We start from the raw sequence: 17,078 nt of genomic DNA, 5'->3' as shown, positions 1-17,078 counted from the left end.
TGTGGGGAAAGAGGGGGTGGTGTCACGTGGGGGTCTGTGGGGAGGGAGGGGGTGCTGTCACGTGGGGGTCTGTGGGGAGGGAGGGGATGCTGTCACACACATGGGGGGTCTGTGGGGAAGGAGAGGGTGCTGTCACACACATGGGGGGGTCTGTGGGGAAGGAGGGGGTGCTGTCACACACATGGGGGTTCTGAAGGAGGACATAAGCCGGCGCGCCATGCAAGATGGGAGCGGGGGGGGGGGTTGAGAGATAAGCCATGCATACAGGGGGGGATAAGATCCATGCATTCGGGGGGGAATACGAGCCATGCATTCAGGGGGGGAATATGAGCCAAGCATAGAGGGGGGAATATGAGCCATGCATTCAGGGGGGGGGATATGAGTCATGCATTCAGGGGGGGGGGGGAATATGAGCCATGCATACAGGAGGGGGAATATGAGCCATGCATACAGGAGGGGGGGTCATTATACAGCATTGAGCATCATGTGGGATCATTATACAGTATTGAGCCTCATGTGTGGCCATTATACAGTATTGAGCATCATGTGTGGCCATTATACAGTGTTGAGCATCATGTGGGGCCATTGTACAGTATTGAGCATCATGTGTGGCCGTTATACAGTATTGAGCATCATGTGGGATCATTATACAATATGGAGAACTGTGTGTGGCCGTTATACAGTATGGAGCGCTATGTGTGGCCATTATACAGTATGGAGCACTGTGTAGCCATTATACAGTATGGAGCATCATGTGTGTGGCCATTATACAGTATTGAGCATTATGTGTGGCCATTATACAGTATGGAGCACTGTGTGGCCATTATACAGTATGGAGCATCATGTGTGTGGCCATTATACAGTATTGAGCATTATGTGTGGCCATATTTTTTTTTTGTTTATAATTAATGTATATAAAACAGTGTGATCAGCAGTGCTAAATGGGTGTGGTTGGGACGTGGATATGGGTGTGACTAGTTGTGAAATGGGTGTGGTAAGAGGCGTGGCCCAAAATTTGCCGCGGCGCACTAAGCGCGCCGCAAACTTTATACCTCCTTCCCTTCTTCAACAGTTGGGAGGTATGGTACCACATTTGCCACATCACGGCAAGTGCCGCAAATCCCATAGGGAATGAATGAGGCCGAACGCAGTATTGCTGTAAGTGATCCGTTAGACGGCAGATGCGGAAAAACTGCCCGATCTACTGCAAAAGGCGACTTTCACATCAGCGATTCTTGCCAAAGTCTATGCCGATACTCACCAAAGGGGGAGGCAGCACTAAAAGTGCCTAGGGCAGCAGAAACTCTAAATAAGGCCCTTGGGGGCTACATTCTATTCTGTGGGGGGACTGCATTATACTCAGGGTACTACATTATATTATGGGGGGCTACATCATACTATATGAGGGGCTACAGTATACTCTATGGGGGGGCTGCATTATATTCTGTGGTGGAACTGCATTCTCTCAGGGGACTACATTATATTCTGTGGTGGGTTGCACTATACTATATGAGGTGGGCTGCATTATACCCTATGGGGGTGCTACATTATATTCTATGGTGGGGACTGTCATACCTGAAGGGGTTGCATTATATTTTGTGGGGTGCTGCATTATATTCTATGAGAGGGGACCGCATTATATTTTATGAGGGGGCTACATTATATTCTGTGAGGAGGCTACCCCAACCCTTGCTACATTATTAAGACGTGAACTACCTTATATTATACCCTGATATTAGCGCTTTTTACCGCATAATTGGTGGTCTTGTATCTATTTCTATGTAGCTACATAGTGGGCCCCAAGAATGATTTTCTCTGGTGGGCCCAAGGTGCTCCAGTCCGACGCTGCACCAACACATAGTGCTCCATAGTGTATAACGGCCACACAGTTCTCCATACTGTATAATGGCCACACATGATGCTCAATACTGTATAGTGACCACAAATGATGCTCCATACTGTATAATGTCCATTGGCCACACATGATGCTCCATACTGTATAACGGCCACACATGATGCTCAATACTGTATAATGACCCCCCCCCTCCTGTATGCATGGCTCATCTCCCTCCTATCCCATATACATAGCTCATATTACCCCCTCCTGTATGCATGACTCATATCTCCCCATGTATGCATGGCTCATATTCCCCACCCCCTATGCATGGCTCATATCCCCCCCCTGTATGAATGGCTCATATTCCGCCCCTGTATGCATGGCTTATATTCCCCCCTGTATGGCTCATATTCACCCCTGCATGGCTCATATTCCCCCCTGCATGGCTTATATCCCCCCTGTATGGCTCATATTCCCCCCTGCATGGCTTATATTCCCCCTGCATGGCTTATATCCCCCCCTGTATGGCTCATATTCCCCCCTGCATGGCTCATATTCCCCCCTGCATGGCTCATATTCCCCCCTGTATGGCTCATATTCCCCCCTGCATGGCTCATATTCCCCCCTGCATGGCTTATATCCCCCCCTGTATGGCTTATATTCCCCCCTGTATGCAGGCTTTTCTCTCCGCACCCGCTCCTGCTCGGCGCGCCGGCTTATGTCCTCCTTCCTCCCCCCGTCCCCCCGTCCCTCATACTCATCTGTCCCACTGCACGGCCGTGCCGACATCCCTCCCTCGCGCTCTGTCCCGACTCCTGGCGGCGGCGCTGGCGCAGCACCTTCTTCCTGCTTGAGCGGTCATGTGACACCGTTCATTAAGATCATGAATATGCGCATATTCATGATCTTAATGAGCGGTGTCACGTGACCGCTCGTTCAGGACGAGCTGCAGTGCAGAAGCTGAGACCATCGCTGGAGCAGGCAGGGTGAGTATTCAAGGCGGGGGGGGGGGGCGGCGGCGGCGGGGGAGGGGGCCCTGGAGCGGGGGGAGGCCCTGCCAGCAGGTGTCAGTGCCAGGGCCCACCGGAGGATTCTCCGGTTCCCCGGTGGGCCAGTCCGAGCCTGCTTATCCATGTTATGTAAATAAAAGCTTATAACCTGACGCTAAATTCATCCATTGGTTACTGTACTGTATATACCGTAAATTATTCTTTTGAAAGCTGAAACCCTCCGAAATGTGGTTTAGGTTAAGAAAATAAATTGGCATCAATGCAGAAATATTGAGTAGCAAGGTTTGAGTAGCCTTAGCCCTGTTTGCCTTGGGACATGCCAGAACTTACCAGGATTGTTTAAAAAAATGTAAGGACATACCTGGAAAATTCAGGACTGCTATAATAATAATAATAATAATAATAATAATAATAATTTTTATTTATATAGCGCCAACATATTCTGCAGCACTTTACAATTAAGCGGGGACTTGTACAAACAATAAATTCGGTACGAGTTAAGACAATTTAAACAGTGACATTAGGAGTGAGGTCCCTGATCGCAAGCTTACAATCTACAAGGAAACTAGAATCTTGTTTAAGGCTGTAATCAAAGAACAGAGAATCATGGGCATCTGAGAAGTCAAAAAGTCATCTCACGCTGTATTTAACTCAATTGACCAAAAATGTTCTGAGTTTTAAGTGTAAAACTTCTGGTCTTCTTTAACTACTATATAGAGGGCTTAAATAATAAATAATCTCATCTATAATGTAGATAGCCATCAGTGTCAGAGGGCCACCGATGAAGAAAAAGAGGACGTCAATATGAAAAATACAACATTCTAACCTCAAATAGTATGTTATCTGGTAGAAAAAAAACTTCATGAGAGTCAGAATATTGTCATAGGTTGTTCTTCTTGGTGGAGGTTTTGTCTCTTACTTCTTCATTCACTTCTTCATTCATCCAAGAGAGAAGTAGGTCTTAAATCTGGTCTATTTCTCTGCTGCAAAAACCCCTGACTTATTAAATTGTACTCTGTGAACATGTAAGAAAAGCATGAAGCAATGACAGAGAAGCATGACATTTGGTGAATCTACTGCAGGCGACACAGTACATTGTGGTTTCATGTGAGGAAGTGTCTCAGAGGCACCGTCTGTTGTTCTCAGAGTCACTGTTAAGATGCTTTGAAGGCGCAGAATGGCTTACTTGATGAATAAGACTCCAGATGTCTCTTCACCAAGACACGAAATGAAGGACATTTACAGAGAAGTGTCTACAGCAAGGCAAGCCTTGAGGGACAGCTACCGGAACCTGCAGGATGTTGCTGATTACTGTGAAAACAACTACATGGAGGTAAGATGACAACAGAAAACCACTGACTCCAAGAATGAAGCCAGGTTTGACAAGGGAGTGTTTGAGATACCAGGCTTGAGAAGCCGTAAGTAGTTTTACTGGGTGTGGGTGGGACAACTTGTAGGATCATCTCTCAAGTTTGTCATTGAGTACCAACTTTACTCATATGGTGTTGATGGGTGGTATAAAGGAGAAGGAGTAATTAAAGTATGTTTCCATATTCAACCTTGAAAGACATGGAGGTATTTATAGCTATAGCTAAACCATTTCAAGAAGACTACTCTGTGTGGTTCCATTGTACCAAAGTACATTTTTCAGAGCCGAGGTCAATATTTGCTAAATTTGATCCCATGCTACAACAAATAATCTATGCCACAAAGACATAACATATGTCTAAAAGTCAGAAAATTGTATTATATGTTATTATGTTATAAAGTGCTGCTTTTTATCACAGAATTTTATTAGTGGTCATAATATGTTATTCTTTGCTAATTAAATATTGCATCACAAATAGACTGGTAGCACAAAATATAGCTTCATGACATATACTGTTTGCAAACAGGACACTGAGTAATAACCATGCAGGACATAAAGTTTTGTTTGCTATATACTCCCAGTATATAGTATTGTTTTTTAATGCAGATTAGCCTTTGCCCTTGTTCCATCTTGGAAGTAAATATGTCAGCGTAAAATATCAATATGTGCTCAGTATATAGCAAATGGTCATGAAAGGAAAGATTTTAAAGAATACAGATATATATGGTATTAGCTGTATGAATCCTCCATCTCCCTTCCAATCTGTATAACATTATGTAGAGGCCATTAATCCATAGGCTTAGCATACCATCCATATACTGTTAAGACATCTATTAAATGTGACAGCTACTAACGCGGTATTAGCAGGTCTCCTCCATTATCAGCTTTAGCAAGGTCCACAACTACATTCCCTATGCAGTCACCAGGAATCAGCGGACCTGTGGAAGTTCAGGTTCTGGTACCCAAACTTTATTCCAAAGTTCAGTTCAAGTACCAGAACTGTACCCGAACTTGAACCAGAACCCGAACCCCATTGAAAATATCTCCCTCACTCTTTCTCTCTTCCCACGGAACTCTGAACATTGCAACAGACTTCGATGAGAAGTCTGTGTTCGGCGTTTAGCACGGGACACTAATTGTCTCGTATAAACTGCGAACTTTTAACTTCGGGTTCGCTCATCTCTAGCAGTCACCAGTAGTGTTGGGTGAGCACTAAAATGATCTGACACTTGTTTCTCGAACCGATGAAATTCATAATGCTCGGATTATAATGGACTCAATGGGAAATCTGAGCATTTCTCTGGCAGACCCTACAAATAGGTCTATGGGACAGCGAAAATATTGAAATGGATGGAAGAAGTGCTGAATGGAGGAGAACAATATAGGGAAGACCCCTGGAAGCATCTGTGGCTCCCAGATCTCTCCTGAGAACAATGGCGTCACACTTTTACTGTACTTTAAGGACTGACAATAAAACATTCAAAACTGAAGATAAATTGGAGTTTACAGTAAAATATATGTTAAGAGACATTCTTTAATAATAATAATCTTTATTTTTATATAGCGCTAACATATTCCGCAGCGCTTTACAGGTTGCACACATTATCATCTATGTCCCCGATGGGGCTCACAATCTAAATTCCCTATCAGTATGTCTTTGGAATGTGGGAGGAAACCCACGCAAACACGGAGAGAACATACAAAATCCTTGCAGATGTTGTCCTTGGTGGGATTTGAACCCAGGACTCGAGCGCTGCAAGACAGACTGCAGTGCTAACCACTGCGCCACCGTATAATGAATGGTATATAAGGCAGCATTTTAAAAGGATTTTAAAAAATAAAAATTTAAGTAAATCAAAATTAAAATCCTAATTAAAAAATGGAAATTTATGAAGGAGGCAAAAACTTCCAAAAATTTGATGGCAGAAGGACAACACCCTGTATTAGACATAAAGAAGTTCCTCAAACACATTCTGTTCAAATTGTTATGTAGTACTCCTAGACTTATAAAGGCTATGCACTAAGTGCAAAGTCTGCCAAAAATTACAAGCATGGTCACCCATACACTCTTGAAGGCACCAATTGTAGTATCTCATTCAAATATTGTGAGCAAAGTATGGTTATGGTACTCCTATACTCATAAAGGCTCCAGCAACAGGTGTGACTGTTCTAGTCACATTCTAGCCATCTGCATGCACCATCATCAGCACTTCCACTTCCCCGTCCCTTACCGAACGCCTTACGCATTTTCTAATTACTAGGTCTCTGGAAACTAAGTTTACATGATTAACTGAAAATACATTTTTTAATTAAAAAAAATGTGGTCACCTGTAACAGGCCAAGCGTTTTTTTTTATTATTTCAAACAACCGTAATTTCACACAAAGCAAGTTAAACTGTATGGATGACAATAATTCATTTTTAGACCACAAAAATTGGTCACCTGTAGCAGGCCAAGCATTTTTTTTAAATTATTTCAAACCATTGTTATTTCACACAAAGCATTTTAAACTGTATGGATGATGAATTCCATTCTGTAAATATTTTTAATCCTTTTTTGGAGTTTCATACCACTGTAATTTACCACAAAGCACGTTAAAATGTATCTATGACAAAATAGTCAATATTTTCACCCAAAAAATAAATGTGGTCTCGTGCAGCAGCTACCGTATATATTTAACAATGGACTGCAAAGCCCTAAGCCCTGCCTAGAAGCTGTATTCAGCCACTCTGCATGCTCCGGCAGCTATCCCTAGGCTAACTGCAGAATGTATAGCTTAGAAACAGCCAGGCTCGGACTGGCCCACCGGAGAACCGGAGGATTCTCTGGTGGGCCCAGGCACTGACACCTGCTGTGTGGGCCCCCACTGCTCCAGGGCCCCCCCACCTCCCTCCCACCTCCCTCCCACCCTCCTTCCTTGAAGACGATACTCACCCTGCTCCAGCGATGGCTGGTCTCGGCGTCTGCAGCTCAGCTCCTCCTGCTTGAGCGGTCACGTGGTACCGCTCATTAAGGTCATGAATATGCGCATATTCATGACCTTAATTAGCGGTATCACATGACCGCTCAAGCAGGAAGAAGGTGCTGCACCGGAAGTCGGGACAGAGCCTGGAGCCATGTCTACGCGGCCGCGCGGTGTGTGGGACAGGACAGGTGAGTCTGAGGGACGGGTCAGGTCAGGTGAGTATGAGGGACGGGGGCGGGGCATCCTCCAGTGCGGCGCTGATAGCAGGAGATCTCCTGTGCTGTGGAGAGAGGCTGAGGAGCAGCGTAATGGTGGGGGCTCTGTACATGACAGGAGTACTCTATGGGGCTGATCTGAGGGTTGTGGGGGCACAGATAAGCGGACGTTCCTACATGGGGGCTGTACAGAGAGCAGGGTGACTTTTGAATGTGGGGAAGGAGGGGGTACTGTCACATGGGGGTCTGTGGGGAAGGAGGGGGTGCTGTCACGTGGGGGTCTTTGGGGAAGGAGGGGGTGCTGTCACGTGGGGGTCTTTGGGGAAGGAGGGGGTGCTGTCACGTGGGGGTCTTTGGGGAAGGAGGGGGTGCTGTCACGTGGGGGTCTTTGGGGAAGGAGGGGGTGCTGTCAGGTGGGGGTCTGTGGGGAAGGAGGGGGTGCTGTCACGTGGGGGTCTGTGGGGAAGGAGGGGGTGCTGTCACATGGGGGTCTGTGGGGAAAGAGGGGGTGGTGTCACGTGGGGGTCTGTGGGGAGGGAGGGGGTGCTGTCACGTGGGGGTCTGTGGGGAGGGAGGGGATGCTGTCACACACATGGGGGGTCTGTGGGGAAGGAGGGGGTGCTGTCACACACATGGGGGGGTCTGTGGGGAAGGAGGGGGTGCTGTCACACACATGGGGGTTCTGAAGGAGGACATAAGCCGGCGCGCCATGCAAGATGGGAGCGGGGGGGGTTGAGAGATAAGCCATGCATACAGGGGGGGATAAGATCCATGCATTCGGGGGGGAATACGAGCCATGCATTCAGGGGGGGAATATGAGCCAAGCATAGAGGGGGGAATATGAGCCATGCATTCAGGGGGGGGGATATGAGTCATGCATTCAGGGGGGGGGAATATGAGCCATGCATGCAGGAGGGGGAATATGAGCCATGCATACAGGAGGGGGGGTCATTATACAGCATTGAGCATCATGTGGGATCATTATACAGTATTGAGCCTCATGTGTGGCCATTATACAGTATTGAGCATCATGTGTGGCCATTATACAGTGTTGAGCATCATGTGGGGCCATTGTACAGTATTGAGCATCATGTGTGGCCGTTATACAGTACTAGATTGTGGCCCGATTCTAACGCATCGGGTATTCTAGAATATGCATGTCCCCGTAGTATATGGACAATGATGATTCCAGAATTCGCGGCAGATTGTGCCCGTCGCTGATTGGTCGAGGCAACCTTTATGACATCATTGTCGCCATGGCAACCATTATGACATCATCGTCACTGTGCCCGTTGCTGATTGGTCGAGGCCTGGCGGCCTCGACCAATCAGAGAGCCGGGATTTCCAGGACAGACAGACAGACAGACAGACAGACAGACAGACAGACAGACAGACGGAAAAACCCTTAGGCAATTATATATATAGATTGAGCATCATGTGGGATCATTATACAATATGGAGAACTGTGTGTGGCCGTTATACAGTATGGAGCGCTATGTGTGGCCATTATACAGTATGGAGCACTGTGTGGCCATTATACAGTATGGAGCATCATGTGTGTGGCCATTATACAGTATTGAGCATTATGTGTGGCCATTATACAGTATGGAGCACTGTGTGGCCATTATACAGTATGGAGCATCATGTGTGTGGCCATTATACAGTATTGAGCATTATGTGTGGCCATATTTTTTTTTGTTTATAATTAATGTGTATAAAACAGTGTGATCAGCAGTGCTAAATGGGTGTGGTTGGGACGTAGATATGGGTGTGACTAGTTGTGAAATGGGTGTGGTAAGAGGCGTGGCCCAAAATTTGCCGCAGCGCACTAAGCGCGCCGCAAACTTTATACCTCCTTCCCTTCTTCAACAGTTGGGAGGTATGGTACCACATTTGCCACATCACGGCAAGTGCCGCAAATCCCATAGGGAATGAATGAGGCCGAACGCAGTATTGCTGTAAGTGATCCGTTAGACGGCAGATGCGGAAAAACTGCCCAATCTACTGCAAAAGGCGACTTTCACATCAGCGATTCTTGCCAAAGTCTATGCCGATACTCACCAAAGGGGGAGGCAGCGCTAAAAGTGCCTAGGGCAGCAGAAACTCTAAATAAGGCCCTTGGGGGCTACATTCTATTCTGTGGGGGGACTGCATTATACTCAGGGTACTACATTATATTATGGGGGGCTACATCATACTATATGAGGGGGCTACAGTATACTCTATGGGGGGGCTGCATTATATTCTGTGGTGGAACTGCATTCTCTCAGGGGACTACATTATATTCTGTGGTGGGTTGCACTATACTATATGAGGTGGGCTGCATTATACCCTATGGGGGTGCTACATTATATTCTATGGTGGGGACTGTCATACCTGAAGGGGTTGCATTATATTTTGTGGGGTGCTGCATTATATTCTATGAGAGGGGACCGCATTATATTTTATGAGGGGGCTACATTATATTCTGTGAGGAGGCTACCCCAACCCTTGCTACATTATTAAGACGTGAACTACCTTATATTATACCCTGATATTAGCGCTTTTTACCGCATAATTGGTGGTCTTGTATCTATTTCTATGTAGCTACATAGTGGGCCCCAAGAATGATTTTCTCTGGTGGGCCCAAGGTGCTCCAGTCCGACGCTGGAAACAGCTAAGCACAAGGTTAGCCCTTAGAAGGACTTTTATTATGATGGTTACGCAAAGTATCACCACTAGAGGACTGATTCCTTAAACGGTGCATACAGTAGCCTGGGCAACTACTCTCTCCCTCTTATCAGAACTGTCTCTGAGCGGTGTAATGGCATAAGTGTGCTGAGCATGGTCACGCTGGTCCTTTTATAACCTCTGATGAGGTAATGTGATCAGTCAATAACAGGCAATCCCTGCTTGTTTATTGGCTGTGTAACAGGCGCCAAACATACGAGGAGGGGATTCGAGTATTAAATCTGAGCACCAGCCAATGCTCGGTGAGTGCCGAGCACATCCAAGCACCCAAGTACTCGAATGATATCCGGATATCCCCGACCACATTCTCTCATCACTAGTCACCAATCATTCACTAATTGTCTCAACTACTATTGGAGATAGTCTGCTCTGTTATTGAATCCCTGTAATGTGCAGGGATTTGGTAAGTGTAAAGTTTCTCTGTAGCTCATTCACAGGGGAAATAAAGCATTGCACTTTTAACATTAAAACCAATGGGCTGTCCATATCATGCATTTACAGATGGAGTCCTTCAGAAAGAGGTATATTGTGCAGCTGATCTGCATTGTGCTTTACTGATGGAGAACAAGACTGTGTAAAGACAAGTTGCACCATAGACTACATAAACTATTGGATCTGGCCACCTCTAATAAACTCCCATCTAAACATTTCTTTCAGAAAACTCGGATGCAGGCTGTGATCTGAAATGGTAGGCACTGCATTATTTGAGGAACACAAGTTTTTCTAGGGACCCAATAATAACTACAGACTTTTATAGGAGACTAGATGGTGGCCCGATTCTAACGCATCGAGTATTCTAGAATATGCATATCCACGTAGTATATTGCCCAGTCACATAGTATATTGCCCAGCCACGTAGTATATTGCCCAGCCACGTAGTATATTGCCCAGCCACGTAGTATATTGCCAGCCACGTAGTATATTGCCCAGTGACATAGTATATTGGCCAGCCACGTAGTATATTGCCCAGCCATGTAGCATATTGCCCAGTGACATAGTATATTGCCCAGTGACATAGTATGTTGCCCAGTCACGTAGTATATTGCTCAGCCCACGTAGTATATTGCCCAGTCACGTAGTATATTGCCCAGCTACGTAGTATATTGCACAACGACGTAGTATATTGCCCAGTGACGTAGTATACAGCACAGAGCCACGTAGTATATTGCACAGCCACGTAGTATATTGCCCAGCCACGTAGTATATTGCACAGCCACGTAGTATATTGCACAGCGACATAGTATATTGCCCAGTGACATAGTATATTGCACAGTGACGTAGTATATTGCCCAGCCACGTAGTATATTGCCCAGTCACGTAGTATATTGCCCAACCACGTATGTCACAGGTTAAAAAATAAAAAATAAACATACTCACCTTCAGATCCGAGGGCCCATTGTAGTTCTAACATACTCCCCTTCGGCAGGCGATGAGCGCGTGGCTGCCGCCATCTTCCGTTCCCAGGATGCATTTCAAAATTACCCAGATGACTTAGCGGTCTCGCAAGGCCGCTAAGTCTTCTGGGTAATTTCGCAATGCATCGCCGGAAACGGAAGATGGCGGCCAGCTCTGCGGACAACGGAGGGTGAGCATAGCAGGTTTTTTGTTTTTTTACTATTTTTAACATTAGATTTTTTACTATTGATGCCGCATAGGCAGCATCAATAGTAAAAAGTTGAGGACACACAGGGTTAATAGCGGCGGTAACGGAGTGCGTTACCCGTGGCATAACTCGGTCTGTTACCGCCGGCATTAACCCTGTGTTAGCGGTGGCTGGAGGGGAGTATGCGGGCGCCGGGCAGTGACTGCGGGGAGTAAGGAGCGGCCATTTTCTTCCAGACTGTGCCCATCGCTGATTGGTCGTGGCTTTTTTTACGCGACCAATCAGCGACTTGGATTTCCTTGACAGACAGAGGCCACGACCAATAAATATCCGTGACAGACAGACAGACGGACAGAAAGACGGAAGTGACCCATAGACAATTATATAGTAGACTAGATGGTGGCCCGATTCTAACGCATCGGGTATTCTAGAAGATGCATGTCTACATAGTATATTGCCCAGCCACGTAGTGGAGGACAATGATGATTCCAGAATTCGCGGGAGACTGTGCCCATCGCTGATTGGTCGAGGCCTGGCGGCCTCGACCAATCAGCGACGTGATTTTTCCAGGACAGACAGACAATTAAACCCTTAGACAATTATATATATATATAGATAGGCAGCTGCTACCTAGGAATCAATGTCTCCCATCATTCAGGCTTTCAGCTGCAGAGCAGATTGTCATTGAGCTGACAGCAAATTTGGCACAATCAAGCTCAATAGTACCCATACTAGTTGTCTATACACCAGTTTCTCTGATGCACAAGGAAAGACATTACCCTTAGATCTTCTTTAAATGCCCCTTAACCAACCAAATAAGATCTGCTTTGTACTGATGATGGGTAAACTCACCTGAAACATGTGTCTGCAAATAGAGTGTGTGGTTTAGCTTTTATCTTAAGTCATGTGGCAGGGGGTCAATATTAACTTTTAGGATTGCAGCTTCTAATAGATGGTACTAGAGTTCAAGGAATCTCTCTCTCTCTGAAGAGACATTTTTCATATCACTTTCTAAAATATTATTTATTATTTATTTTATAGCAATATCGGTAAAAACCCTTTCATTGCTTTTCCCCATGCTGTGTTTCAGGCTCCTGACAAGCGTAAGGCCCTGGAGAGCACCATGTCTCTAGTCACACAGACGCTGGCCAGTGTGGCCTGTCAAGTAGGAGTGGCTGCCCGCCATGTGTCGGAAATGTTAGAGGTACAGAGCCTAATGCTGCAGAAGGAGGAAGTAAGAATCCGCTATGTTTCTCAGGTCAGTTACCAAGAGGATCCAAACAATACTGCTGCGTCATGCTAAAAAATGTCTGCCTGTATATATAAAGTGGTTGTCTGACCATTGGGTACAAGATTGCAGTCACTCCTTGTGAATCCTCACAGAGCTCGCACTGCATGCTGTGGGGATTCTTTGGTGCCAGAATCAGCAGGTACGTGGTATATGCAATTTGCATACAAGCAGTCATGCGCAGACTAGATGTATGCTGCCACGCTCAATGTGCGTGTATTTCGTCAGGCCAGACACGTCTTGAATTGTGGCCGGAAGATTGCAAATCACAACCTTGTGGTCACATGATGGCCCATTCTCAGCGCCTGAGAATCCTCACATCGTGGAGTGTGGATAGAGCAGCTGCAGACTTGTACCCCATGACTGGACAAACCCTTTAAGAAGTAAGGCTTCTCATAGTGGAGAGAGCCAACTTGATACAGGGAGACTTCTAGGCCAAGCAATGTTTCTCGGAATAAGGAGCTTGTAGGTGGCTTCTTATCCTAAGTAGGGATGAGCGGACCAGTGGAAGTTCGGATTCTGATACCTAACCCAAACTTTAGTCCAAGGTACGTTTCGGAACTGTTCCTGAACTTGATCCAAAAATCCGAACCCTATTGAAAACAATGGAGACCTGAACTTTGGAGCAGGAAAATTTTCTCTCTCTCTTTCCCTCTCCTCCCAGACTTCCCTCAGCACTCTGAACAATAAAACGGACTTCCGAGGGAAGTTTAGCACCGGACACTAACTGTCCAGTATGAACCCTGAACTTTTAAGCAGGGATTACCCCATCTCTATTTGTCTATATTTAGGAATTCTAAGAACATCTAGACCTGTTTCTTCATATAGCTAGTACCTAGAAATAGTACTGAATTATGAAATCTACTTTGTGTATCAATTCCTCATGGTTTTTAGATATCTATATGCTGATTTTGAAGAAAACTTGAACAAGGTAAGGACATAGAAATATTGCAATACTTTCCAGCTATATTTGCTTAAAATAGAGCATAAATTACTCAGTAACATAGGGAATGCAAATGATTTATATCTGCAGTTACTAGACATCCACGTGGAAAAAGTTGCCCGCCAGAAAATTGGGAAGATAACAAAAGCCAAAAAAGTTCAACTCAGCCCGAAAATCCAAAGTGGACAGAACAGCAGACCTCTGGGCTCTTATTCCAGAATGCCCATTAGCTTCACTTCTCTTGATAATACTGGTCATGGGATAATGGTAAGGCTTCTACTATCTGCTCATTACTGGGGTAGAGGGGGCAGATACTTAATATAAGGCCGGGGTCACATGACCACTATGATGTTGTCACTATAGATGACAGATCATTAACAATAGACCTAAGTAAGCACCCAAATTGATGCTTCTAGCGATTAGTGGGCTTGTAATACTGACGGATTGCAATAGAATTTATAGGGAGGAGTGCACACTGAGCCACTACCTTATCTGGCATGGAAGCCCCCCAAAATGCACACTGAGCAACTACCTTATCTGGCATGGAAGCCCCCAAAATGATCTAGATTTCTTGAAAGTGGAATATACAATGAATCCTATCCCTATCCTAGACAACCAGGGAACTCACAATGAAACATCTCACTACTATAAGACCACCTGGCAATTTACAATTAATCCTTTCTCTTCCGTCGACCATCAGGGAATTTGCCTATGAATTCTTTCACTTCTCTAGACTGCCAGGAAATTTATAATGAATCACATGATGAATCCTTTCAGTGCCCTAGACCACCAGGGAATTAAGAACAAATCTTTGACCACTAAAGGCAATCAGGGAATTTACAATGAATCATTTCACAGTACTAGGTCACCAGAGAAATGAGGATTAATTCTTTTACCATCCAAGAACACAAGGGAATTTACGTACAATGAATTCTTGAACTACTCTAGATCACCAAGTAATTTACAACTAAAAATTATTTCAGTCAGTACCTGACACTGGCCATACATACACAATGACTGTCAGCCGAACAACGCATTGATGCGTCGTTCGTTTGTCCAACAGCCGACACTCCCATACACAGGAGCCTTTGCTCGAACTGCTCTGTATAAGAATGCTGCTGGCTGAAATATCGGCTGGTGGCTTATCTTGGTAATCAATGCGATTGTTAGACCAAAATAGACATGCGCAATAATAATAATAATTTTATATAGCGCCAACATATTCCACAGCGCTTTACATTATAGAGGGGACTTGTACAGACATTACAGCAAAACAAGAAACACATACCAAAACAGATACCAAGAGGAGTGAGGGCCCTGCTCGCATGAGGATATAGGGGTGACACGAGAGGTGGATGGTAACAATTGCTTTCTTGGTTGGACCAGCCATAGGGTAAGAATCGGGTGTTCATGTACAGCTGCATGAACCGGTTATCAGCCTAAGGCCGGCGTCACACTAGAGAGTTTTATGGACGTATGAGCGCAGAAAATACATCCAGAAAATACGCATTGCACACGGCCCAATGATTCTCTATAGAAAAAAGGAATGTAGTCAGCTTACCGGTCTTAGATGAAATCCCCAGACCTACCAATGCCCAGCACGGTTCGGGGTGAGCGCCCACAGCAAATGAAGACAAAAAGAGAAATGATCCAGCTGGAGGTGGAGGCAGTTCAGACTTTGTGAGACTTTATTAGACAACTAAAGCGATAAAAAGTTCTTCAACAAGAAAAATCTTTACATAGCAAACACCTGGCACACCAGTGAGGAGGATCAACGCGTTTCAACTATGAAGTCTTACTCATGATCTCTATGGTCCAGCTCCTATCTGCCGTATTTTTTGGATCCGTATTATACGGTCTTGTACGGCCGTAGAAAATCGCAGCATGCTGCGTTTGTCACCGTATTGCGCAAAAAAAACGCCAATGAAAGTCTATGGGGGCGAGAAAAATACGGATTACACATGGACCAGCAGTGTGACTTGCGAGAAATACACAGCGGTGTTCTCTAGAAAAGCCGGCAATTCAGTGCGGTGTACAGTAAAATCACACTGACAGAATAGAATAGGTAGAATAAATGTGTACACATAGAATAGTTATATATATATATATATATATATATATATATAAATATATATATATATATGTGTGTGTGTGTGTGTCAGTGAGACATATATATATATATTTATATTAATTCAGTGCTAGATAGCAGAAAAGCCGGTAATTCAATTGCCGGCTTTTCCTATCTCCTTCACAAACCCGACATGATATGAGACATGGTTACAAACAGTGAACCATCTCATATCCCTTCTTTTATTACATATTCCTCTTTACTAATGTAACAAGTGTCTCTTTGTAAAATTTCCTGTCTCTAGCTATTAAATTAAAGGGTTAAATCCCGGAAAAAATTGGCGTGGGCTCCCGCGCAATTTTCTCTGCCAGAGTGGGAATGCCAGTGACTGAGGGCAGATATTAATAGCCTAGAGAGGGACCATGGTTATAGGACCCCCCTAATATGTAATACAATAAGGGATATGAGATGGTTTACTGTATGTAAACCAGGTCTCTTATCATGTCGGGTTTGTGAAGGAAATAGGAAAAGCCGGCAATTGAATTACCGGCTTTTCTGCTATCTGGCGCTGCATGAAATATAAATATATATATGTGTCTCACTGATATATATATATATATATATATATATATATATATATATATATATATATGACTGTATATATGTTTTTAATAACATTTGAGCCGATGGATCCATCATATGTCCATTTTGCAAGCCTGCGAGAAAAAAATCGCCATACGGATGCCATACGGATGACACACGGATAAATTTGTGCGTAAAAATCTCATCCTCGCATTGAATACGGAACAGTGTTTTGGGACAATTACTGTGTATTACGGCCGTAAAAAACGGACCGTATTTTCGTACGCTGAGTGTGACGCCGGCCTAAGTGTGTAACAGTACAGACACAGAGGGCTATTAAATGCATAAAGCATGTGAGAACATGATGCGAGGAACCTGATTATGGTTTAAGTTTTTTGAATTGGCCACACAGGGAAAGTTAGGTCAATGCGTTGAGGCCAGTCTGAACAAGTGCGTTTTTAGGGCACG

The 17,078-nt window shown here is 44.8% G+C and overlaps 1 protein-coding gene across 6 annotated transcripts in view; it reads left to right on the top strand.

The window, feature by feature from the left end:
• The first annotated feature begins 3,818 nt into the window (after positions 1-3,818).
• ABI3 (ABI family member 3) overlaps positions 3,819-17,078 on the top strand; it is an 88,607-nt gene continuing 75,347 nt past the window's right edge. For 2 of the 6 annotated variants that reach the window (XM_069751505.1, XM_069751506.1), the window contains exons 1-3: positions 3,820-4,180; positions 12,820-12,987; positions 14,051-14,227. In XM_069751505.1, coding sequence (XP_069607606.1) covers positions 4,025-4,180; positions 12,820-12,987; positions 14,051-14,227 — 501 coding nt within the window. In that variant the 5' untranslated portion in view covers positions 3,820-4,024. Of the gene's footprint in view, positions 4,181-12,819; positions 12,988-14,050; positions 14,228-17,078 lie in introns of all 6 variants that reach the window. The other 4 variants (XM_069751504.1, XM_069751503.1, XM_069751508.1 and 1 more) reach the window with 3 other exon arrangements.

The sequence above is a fragment of the Ranitomeya imitator genome, chromosome 2, assembly GCF_032444005.1.
Source record: "Ranitomeya imitator isolate aRanImi1 chromosome 2, aRanImi1.pri, whole genome shotgun sequence".
Taxonomy (NCBI): domain Eukaryota; kingdom Metazoa; phylum Chordata; class Amphibia; order Anura; family Dendrobatidae; genus Ranitomeya; species Ranitomeya imitator.
This window is presented reverse-complemented; position numbering and strand designations above follow the sequence as displayed.